General features: G+C 54.7%; 1 protein-coding gene across 1 annotated transcript; it reads left to right on the top strand.

Annotated features, from left to right (window-relative positions):
* The first annotated feature begins 894 nt into the window (after positions 1-894).
* On the top strand, positions 895-3,140 carry LOC137342776 (uncharacterized PE-PGRS family protein PE_PGRS54-like). The gene is made up of 2 exons (XM_068006954.1): positions 895-2,138; positions 2,249-3,140. Exons 1-2 carry the CDS (start codon positions 895-897, stop codon positions 3,138-3,140), a joined length of 2,136 nt encoding a protein of 711 aa, XP_067863055.1.
* Positions 3,141-10,407: the final 7,267 nt, after the last annotated feature.

Raw genomic sequence — 10,407 nt, 5'->3', positions numbered from 1 at the left:
AGTACCGAGGGAGCACTGCACTGTCAGAGGGTCAGTACTGAGGGAGTGCTGCACTGTCAGAGGGTCAGTACTGAGGGAGCACTGCACTGTCGGAGGGTCAGTACTGAGGGAGCACTGCACTGTCGGAGGGTCAGTACTGAGGGAGCGCTGCACTGTCGGAGGGTCAGTACCGAGGGAGCACTGCACTGTCAGAGGTGCTGCCCTTTCAACCAGGCATTAAACCTTATATGATTCTGTTTATGGTTCAGGTGGGCGTTAAGGGACTGATGGCTGTATTTGGACATAAGAAACAGGAGGAGGCCATTCAGCCCCTCGTGCCTGTTCCACCATACAATTAAATCATGGTTGATCTGCACCTCAACCCCATTTTCTCACCTGTGCTCCAAATCCCAAAATACCCTTACCCAAAATAAATCTTTCAATTGTCCCCCAGCATCCACAGCCTTTTTGGGGGAGAGAGTTACAGATTTCCACTCCCCTTTGTGTGAAGAAGTGCTTCCTGACATCACCCTGAACGGCCTGGCTCTAATTTTAAGGTTATGCCCCCTTGTTCTGGACTCCCCCCACCAGAGGAAATAGTTTCTCTCTATCGACCCTATCAAATCCTTTAATCATCTTAAACACCTCAATTAGATCACCCCTTAATCTTCTATACTCGAGGGAATACAAGCCCAGGCTGTGTAATCTGTCCTCATAATTTAACCCTTTAAGCTGCTGAAGAAGAGCAGGTAATTCAACCAGAAATAGATTAACTGGCCAGTCATCTGATCTGTAGGATGTTGCTGTGTTTGCCCAGGCCACAGCAGCAATAACTGTACTTCAGTGTAAATGAAGTTCGAAAAGCTTTTGAGAGGTGTGATCGATACCAAGTGTTTCTCTTTAAAACAGTTGAAGATGACGATCAGACATCGAGAAACAATCCAAGATCCCAGCTCCCGGGGGAGAGTCAGAAAGTCGGGTGACAGGGAGCAGCGGTCGGCGGGGAGCAGCGGTCAGGGAGGAGCAGCGGTCGGCGGGGAGGAGCAGCGGTCGGCAGGGAGCAGCGGTCGGCGGGGAGCAGCGTCGGCGGGGAGCAGCGTCGGCGGGGAGCAGCGGTCGGCGGGGAGCAGCGGTCAGGGAGGAGCAGCGGTCGGCGGGGAGCAGCGGTCAGGGAGGAGCAGCGGTCGGCGGGGAGCAGCGGTCGGCGGGGAGCAGCGGTCAGGGAGGAGCAGCGGTCGGCGGGGAGCAGCGGTCGGCGGGGAGCAGTGGGGAGCAGCGGTCGGCGGGGAGCAGCGGGGAGCAGCGGTCGGCGGGGAGCAGGGGGGAGCAGCGGTCGGTGGGGAGCAGCGGTCAGTGGGGAGCAGCGGTCGGCGGGGAGCAGCGGTCGGCGGGGAGCAGTGGGGAGCAGCGGTCGGCGGGGAGCAGCGGGGAGCAGCGGTCGGTGGGGAGCAGTGGGGAGCAGCGGTCGGCGGGGAGCAGCGGGGAGCAGCGGTCGGTGGGGAGCAGCGGTCAGTGGGGAGCAGCGGTCAGGGAGGAGCAGCGGTCGGCGGGGAGCAGCGGTCGGCGGGGAGCAGTGGGGAGCAGCGGTCGGCGGGGAGCAGCGGGGAGCAGCGGTCGGTGGGGAGCAGCGGTCAGGGAGGAGCAGCGGTCGGCGGGGAGCAGCGGTCGGCGGGGAGCAGCGGTCAGGGAGGAGCAGCGGTCGGCGGGGAGCAGCGGTCGGCGGGGAGCAGCGGTCAGGGAGGAGCAGCGGTCGGCGGGGAGCAGCGGTCGGCGGGGAGCAGTGGGGAGCAGCGGTCGGCGGGGAGCAGTGGGGAGCAGCGGTCGGCGGGGAGCAGCGGGGAGCAGCGGTCGGTGGGGAGCAGCGGTCAGTGGGGAGCAGCGGTCAGGGAGGAGCAGCGGTCGGCGGGGAGCAGCGGTCGGCGGGGAGCAGCGGTCGGCGGGGAGCAGCGGGGAGCAGCGGTCGGCGGGGAGCAGCGGTCGGCGGGGAGCAGCGGTCGGCGGGGAGCAGTGGGGAGCAGCGGTCGGCGGGGAGCAGCGGGGAGCAGCGGTCGGTGGGGAGCAGCGGTCAGGGAGGAGCAGCGGTCGGCGGGGAGCAGCGGTCGGCGGGGAGCAGCGGTCGGCGGGGAGCAGCGGGGAGCAGCGGTCGGCGGGGAGCAGCGGTCGGCGGGGAGCAGCGGTCGGCGGGGAGCAGCGGTCGGCGGGGAGCAGCGGGGAGCAGCGGTCGGCGGGGAGCAGCGGTCGGCGGGGAGCAGCGGTCGGCGGGGAGCAGCGGGGAGCAGCGGTCGGCGGGGAGCAGCGGGGAGCAGCGGTCGGTGGGGAGCAGCGGTCAGTGGGGAGCAGCGGTCGGCGGGGAGCAGCGGTCGGCGGGGAGCAGCGGTCAGGGAGGAGCAGCGGTCGGCGGGGAGCAGCGGTTGGCGGGGAGCAGCGGTCGGCGGGGAGCAGCGGTCGGCGGGGAGCAGCGGGGAGCAGCGGTCGGCGGGGAGCAGCGGGGAGCAGCGGTCGGTGGGGAGCAGCGGTCAGTGGGGAGCAGCGGTCAGGGAGGAGCAGCGGTCAGTGGGGAGCAGCGGTCGGCGGGGAGCAGCGGGGAGCAGCGGTCGGTGGGGAGCAGCGGTCAGTGGGGAGCAGCGGTCAGGGAGGAGCAGCGGTCAGTGGGGAGCAGCGGTCGGCGGGGAGCAGCGGGGAGCAGCGGTCGGTGGGGAGCAGCGGTCAGTGGGGAGCAGCGGTCAGTGGGGAGCAGCGGTCGGCGGGGAGCAGCGGTCGACGGGGAGCAGCGGTCAGGGAGGAGCAGCGGTCGGCGGGGAGCAGCGGTCGGCGGGGAGCAGCGGTCGGCGGGGAGCAGCGGTCAGGGAGGAGCAGCGGTCGGCGGGGAGCAGCGGTCGGCGGGGAGCAGCGGTCAGGGAGGAGCAGCGGTCGGCGGGGAGCAGCGGTCGGCGGGGAGCAGCGGTCGGCGGGGAGCAGCGGTTGGCGGGGAGCAGCGGTTGGCGGGGAGCAGCGGTCAGGGAGGAGCAGCGGTCGGCGGGGAGCAGCGGTCGGCGGGGAGCAGCGGTCGGCGGGGAGCAGCGGTCGGCGGGGAGCAGCGGTCGGCGGGGAGCAGCGGTCGGCGGGGAGCAGCGGTCAGGGAGGAGCAGCACGGACAGTCCAAGGTGGGAAAGGGAGTTTGAATCAATTGGTGACCTTCACAATCGGTCATAGTTTTGTTGCAACCAATGTGTGTAACGTTAAGTGACAGCCTGCATCACTAATCTCTAATCATATTCGAGATATAAACTATCTCCTCAGCAATTGGAGACAAAAAAAATAGCAAATGGTTTCTAAAAACGATAACCATTTGAAAATACGAGTGTTGGGGTGTCTCCCGGGTCACTGGCTCTGAGTTTCCTGCTCTGTGTTGCAGCCAAATTGTTGGGAAGGTGTTGGACTGTGCGGGAGGGGTGGGGGCAGGGGGTCACTGTTAAAAATGACACATCACAGCTCACATCCAGAATAAACAGAGAGACAGAGAGAGAGAGAGAGACACACAGAGAGATAGAGAGAGAGAGAGAGAGACAGAGAGACAGAGAGAGAGACACACAGAGAGAGAGACACACAGAGAGAGAGAGAGAGACACACAGAGAGATAGAGACACAGAGAGAGAGAGAGAGACAGAGAGAGAGAGAGCAAGAGATACACAGAGAGACAGAGAGAGAGAGAGAGAGAGACTGAAATAGGGAGAGAGAGACTGAAATAGAGAGAGCGAGAGACTGAAATAGAGAGAGAGAGAGACTGAAATAGAGAGAGACTGAAATAGAGAGAGAGACTGAAATAGGGAGAGAGAGAGACTGAAATAGGGAGAGAGAGAGACTGAAATAGAGAGAGCGAGAGACTGAAATAGAGAGAGAGACTGAAATAGGGAGAGAGAGAGACTGAAATAGGGAGAGAGAGAGACTGAAATAGGGAGAGAGAGAGACTGAAATAGAGAGAGAGAGAGACTGAAATAGAGAGAGAGGGAGACTGAAATAGAGAGAGAGAGAGAGACTGAAATAGAGAGAGAGACTGAAATAGAGAGAGAGACTGAAATAGAGAGAGAGAGAGACTGAAATAGAGAGAGAGAGAGACTGAAATAGAGAGAGAGACTGAAATAGAGAGAGAGACTGAAATAGAGAGAGAGAGAGACTGAAATAGAGAGAGAGAGAGATGAAGAGAGAGAGCCTGATAGACAGAAATTGAGAGAAAAACTGAAAGAAACAGAGACAGAGAGACTGATAGAAAAAGAGAGAGAGGCAGAGAAACTTCGACAGAGAGAAAGTCAGAGAAAGATTGAGCGGGAGGAAATACACAGTTTGTTTCATGTGACTTTAATTTGACAGATTGGTCAGAAATTGTCACAGGAAACACAGACTGATGTTTAAATTGCTCTCTGTGTTGGTCAGTTTAATGAGTAATAACAGTTCAGAGCTGTTTCAAACCAGCTGATGTGTTCACTGCACAACTAAAACCAGCGTTAATTGTGGCTCCTGAATCCCGGACTCTGGGATGGGTCCAGGTCCAATCCTGGTTAAATCTGGCTCCCTCTAGTCTCAGTCACAAACCCCTTCCCTCTCATTCAGTTCTCACATGAATCCAGTCTCATGGAGCCAACACTGCAGGGAACAAGACTGGGGAAAGCTCCCGGTTCTGGAATATTCCAACAGGAAACGTACAGACAGTGGCTGTCCCAGATTGGGAGATCCATGTCTTCAGGACATCAATTTAAAGAGTCCATTGAACAGTGACTCAAATCATTAACAGCAAGAGCTGATTCATGGGATATCCCTTCAAAATGTATCTGCTAGAATTTCTAACGGGGATCGTTAAAGAGTAATTGTGCCAAAATATCCAGCGTTATTGGGTGATATCACACAGGCAGTTCCCCCGTGGGCTGGTTTCTGGGACCTGTGTGATGGGTAGTTAGAGTCCGAGCTGGCAATATCAGGGCCCCCAGCAGCTCAGTGCCTCTGCTGCTCTGACTGGGTGTTTAACTGGTGTCTCTGCAGTACACGGGGAGTGGGGGTAGATGGGAGGATCGGGGAGAGTGAGCAGCTATTAAACCTCAGGGGAAGGACATTAAAAGACAACGTTTGTAAATGACAAGAACACAGTGTAAATGAGAATTTAAAACCTGAATGTGGCTCAGCTGTGTGTGTGAGTGTGAGTGTGTCTGTCCCTGTGTGTGTGTGTGTGCCTGTCCTTGTGTGTGTGAGTGACTGTCCCTGTGTGTGTGTATGAGTGTGCCTGTCCCTTTGTGTGAGTGTGTGTGTGTGTCCCTGTGTGAGTGTGTGTGTGTGTGTGTGTCCCTGTGTGAGTGAGTGTGTGTGTGTGTGTGTCTGTGTGAGTGTGTGTGAGTGTGTGTGTGTGTGTCCCTGTGTGAGTGTGTGTGTGTGTGTCCCTGTGTGAGTGAGTGTGTGTGTGTCCCTGTGTGAGTGAGTGTGTGTGTGTCCCTGTGCGTGTGTGTGTGTGTGTCTGTCCCTGTGTGTGTGTGTGTGCCTGTCCTTGTGTGTGTGAGTGACTGTCCCTGTGTGTGTGTATGAGTGTGCCTGTCCCTTTGTGTGAGTGTGTGTGTGTGTCCCTGTGTGTGTGTGTGTGTGTGTGTCTGTGTGAGTGTGTGTGTCTGTGTGAGTGTGTGTGTGTGTGTCCCTGTGTGTCTGTGTGTATTGAGCAAGGCTGCTAACGGCAGGGTGGGCCCTTGCTGGGTGTGAAAGGTCTGAGCTCTGGATGATGGTGAAGTGGGGGGTGACGGTGTGAACCCATCAGTAGCCGACACCAGCTCTATTGCCCCTCCTGATGCCCTGTTGTTGGCAGTGAGGGGGGAGGGGGAGTCATTTCTTCCCCCTCACCAAGAGCTCATGTCTTCACCATCAGTGATTCACCCTCAGTCTCGACACTTGGTTGGAGAGGGAAGCAGCACAGCCAGGTGTCACCCCGTGATCACCCCCTCCCCCGGGACCACCCCCTCCCCCGAGACCACCCCCTCCCCCGAGACCACCCCCTCCCCCCGGGATCACCCCCTCCCCCGGGACCACCCCCTCCCCCATGATCACCCCCTCCCCCGGGACCGCCCCCCTCCCCCGGGACCACCCCCTCCCCCGAGACCACCCCCTCCCCCGGGACCACCCCCTCCCCCGAGACCACCCCCTCCCCCGAGACCACCCCCTCCCCCCGGGATCACCCCCTCCCCCGGGACCACCCCCTCCCCCATGATCACCCCCTCCCCCGGGACCGCCCCCTCCCCTGTGCCTTCACCCCCTCCTCCTTGCCTTCACCCCCTCCCCCGGGACCGCCCCCTCCCCCATGATCACCCCCTCCCCTGGGATCACCCCCTCCCAGGGACTGCCCAATACTCTCAGTCTCAGCTCCGTGGAGGTTCCTAACCCACTGTTGCTCTCCATACCCGAGGTCTTCCTCTTGTTATTGCTGGACTCAGGTAAAGGTCTGAGGCTCAGAGTGCAGTTGAACCCCAAAGGAGGTGATTTTAGCCCCCAGGAACGGGTGGGTTAGGGGCGGGTGGGATTTGAAAAAGTTAGTTTTTGGGTCTTGACCACAACCCGGCTCCACTTCCGGGTTTAATGTGGGTGGTAAAAGTCCAGGCTTCCCACTGGGAATGCAAAGTCCGAACATTTTGAGGTAGCGACCCAAAAAACCCAACTATTTTCAACTCCCACCCGCCCCCAACCCCACCCATTATTGGGGATTAAAATTATCCCCCCAAGTGTTGGGGAGCAAGTCAAAGGGATAGTGTTTTGGTGACACCAAGGTTGGGTTTTAAAAGCCTGTAGATTGTAGAAGAGAAGACTGAGAGAAAGAAAGAAAGATTGTATTTATACAGCACCTTTCACAACCTCAGGATGTCCCAAAGTGCTTTACAGCCAATGAAGTACTTTTGAAGTGTAGTCACTGTTGTAATGTAGGAAACGCGGCAGCCAATTTGCGCACAGCAAGATCCCACAAACAGCAATGTGATAATGACCAGATCATCTATTTTTTAGTGATGTTGGTTGAGGGATTAATATTGGCCCAGGACACCGGGGAGAACTCCCCTGCTCTTCTTCGAATAGTGCCATGGAATCTTTTACGTAAACCTGAGAGGGCAGACGGGGCCTCGGTTTAATGTCTCATCCGAAAGATGGCCCCTCCGACTGTACTTCTGAAGTGTAGTCACTGTTGTAATGTAGGACTTTCAGAACCTTGGGAAGAATTATTTTTTTACAGTGTTCTGGCTGGTTTGGATTTGTGAAATAATAAACACTCCCTAAACGATCAGCCCCAAAATCCCATCAATCCCCCAACTAAAAACGCTAATTCTATCCAATCACCTTTCCGCACAATGTCCTGAGATCCCAAATTAACCCTTTAGCTGTAGGTTAAGAGGAAACGTTTGTTCAAAAGGTCACCTCGTTAGTTGTGGACTGCGATTGATTCCTGAACCTTGCCCGAATCACGTGCCTCTCTGTTTTCTCTGTAATTGGCTCAATCGCCCCTTTTGATTATAACTAACAGACTGATGATATCTCAGGGACCGGCTATCGAGGCCCAGCTCCCTGAACATTGGCTTTCGTTAGTGGTAGCAGCTAATCACGGTGCAGTTACAATAATCATCCCCCAACTCTCTCCCAGCAGCTAATGAGCGACTTAACTGGGATAAACGTCAATGGTCATTTGTCCATTTAAAAAAGACCCTTACTTTTCTGCATAAATTGGATGTCCCAGACGTGTCTCGCACTGTCTGTGTCAGTGTGTGTGTTTGTTCACGTCTGTACGAGGCTGTGTGCTGTGTATGTCAGCGTGTGTATGAGTGTGTATAAATGTTTGTGTGCTTATGCGTGCACGTGGGAATGTATGTGCCTGAGTGTGCATGTGTATGTCTGTGAGTCTGAGGTAATGCATACGTGTGTGTGTGTGATTATGTGAAAATTTGTGTGTGTGTGAGCACGAGTGAGTGTGAGTGAGTGTGAATGAGAGTGAGTGTGAGTGAGTGTGAGTGTGACTGTGTATATTTCCTGTGTGTTCTCAGTGTCTGTACATTGTCCACTGATTTTTCACCTTTTTTCAACTTTTAAAAAGCCTTTTTGTGGCGGTTTAACCCATTCATTGCCTCTGTGGGAGGCGTCAGGTTCCCTGAATCCAGACTTTCCCTGTTCTCTCCTCTCTCTCGTCTTCCAGTTTTCAGGTCCGATGAAGAGTGTCCACCCGATTCCTTTCACTGTCTTCCTCCCCTCTGCCAGCAGACGGACCGACTGCAGGTTTCCAGCATTTTCTGGTTTTATTTCATCCTCTTCTGTTAATTGATTGTGAGATTCCCTCTGCGGGAAAGCAGAGGAACTGCAGTCTTTATCACTGAAACTTTATCTGTGGGGACCCCCTGTACAAATTGGAGCTTTACTCTATTTCCAACCCGTGCTGTACCTGCCCTGGGAGTGTTTGATGGGACAGTGTAGAGGGAGCTTTACTCTGTATCTAAACCGTGCTGTACCTGCCCTGGGAGTGTTTGATGGGACAGTGTAGAGGGAGCTTTACTCTGTATCTAAACCGTGCTGTACCTGCCCTGGGAGTGTTTGATGGGACAGTGTAGAGGGAGCTTTACTCTGTATCTAAACCGTGCTGTACCTGCCCTGGGAGTGTTTGACGGGACAGTGTAGAGGGAGCTTTACTCTGTATCTAACCCGTGCTGTACCTGCCCTGGGAGTGTTTGATGTAAAATCTGATCTTTCACTTCCTGAGACTGACATCATTCATGTTGAGAATCACTGCAATTAAATAATAACAACCAAATTAATCACAATTTACTGAATCAAAGAATTAAAACAGGGAAACCCTGGGCCTTGAGACTCTGGTGTGCGGAAATTGGAAATCCTTTCTCTGCTATTTCACTGGGCTTTCATCTCTTTTTGCTAATATTCTTTGGTGGGATGTGTATTTCATTTTATTAAGAATTTACGGTCCTTGTTTCAAATAAGATGATTGATTGACAGATTGCAAGCTGAGAAATATCCATGGTGTTAAGTAGCAGAGGGGTGAATGTTCGAGGAGTGAGTTCGACCATTGTCCAGACCTGGACTGAAGTACGTCAGCGTTTGGCTCCACCTGGCGAGCACTCAGAGTCAGTGCGGCCAGCGGGGAGCCTGCTGCACATTTTCAGATTGTCAGTAACTGCAGGAAAAGAATGAAATGCTCTCGTTTAAACTGCAGCTCATTGTGTCTCTCAAAAATCTCCCAAAGCGCTTCACAGCCAGTGAATTACTCTCTGAAGTGCAGTCCGTGTTGATTTGTGGCAAGGCAGCAGCCAATTTGTGCACAGCAAGGTCCCACAAACAGCAAATGGGTAAATGGCCAGATGATCTGTTTTTGATGTTGCGGGTTGATGGAGGAAAGTTGGCCCAGGACACTGGGAGAACTCCCCACAGGTGGGATCTTTAACATCCACCTGAACCACTCATCTGAAGGACAGAACCTCTGACAACTCAGTATTCAGTGGGTGAGGTTAGGGTAGTAGTGAATTCAGGAGAAACTTCTTTACCCAGAGAGTGGTTAGATTGTGGAACTCACTACCTCATGGAGTAGTTGCAGTGAATAGCATTGATTCATTTAAGGGGAAGGAATGGAAGGTTATGCTGATAGGGTTAGATGAAGAGGGGTGGGAGGAGGCTTGTTTGGAGCATAAACACCAGCATGGTCCTGATGGGCTGAATGGCCTGTTCCTGGGCTGTACAGTCGATGTAATTCTATATGAAAGAAATACATGTGCATTTATACATTTCACAACCTCAGGACGTCCCAAACCATTTTTCAGCCAATGAAGTACTTTTGAAGTGTAGTCACTGTTGTGATGTAGGAAACGCAGCAGCCAAATTTCACACAGCAAGATCCCACAAACAGCAATGTGATAATCTGTTTCAGTGATGCTGGTTGAGGATAAATATTGGCCAAGACACTGGGGAGAACGCCCCTGCTCTTTTTCGAAATATTGTCGTGGGATCTTTAACGTCCACCTGAGAGGGCAGACGGGGCCTCGGTTTAACGTCCCATCCAAAAGACAGAACCTCTGACAGTGCAGCACTCCCTCAGTACTGCACTGGGAGTGTCAGCCTGAATTATGGGGCTCAAGTCTCTGGAGTGGGGCTGTGAACCCCCAACCTTCATGAATCAGAGGCAAGAGTGCTGCCCACTGAGCCACAGATGGCACCTGGTGCCAGGCCTAGTCCTGTTGGTACCCCTGATGATCCCAGCTGGCCACCTGTACTCTGAGGTAGTGCCTGGGTTACTGAGTCTACCACAGAAAGGTTCCAACTTCTATCACCAGGTATGACACCTCGACCCGAGAGACTTCAGCTCCGTCCCCTCTCCCAGGATGGGCAGTTTGGAAGAATAGGGCCCACTATTATTTATTGATGACTTCAAAGTTGAACAAATATCCAC

The sequence above is a fragment of the Heptranchias perlo genome, chromosome 26 (assembly GCF_035084215.1).
Source record: "Heptranchias perlo isolate sHepPer1 chromosome 26, sHepPer1.hap1, whole genome shotgun sequence".
Taxonomy (NCBI): domain Eukaryota; kingdom Metazoa; phylum Chordata; class Chondrichthyes; order Hexanchiformes; family Hexanchidae; genus Heptranchias; species Heptranchias perlo.
This window is presented reverse-complemented; position numbering and strand designations above follow the sequence as displayed.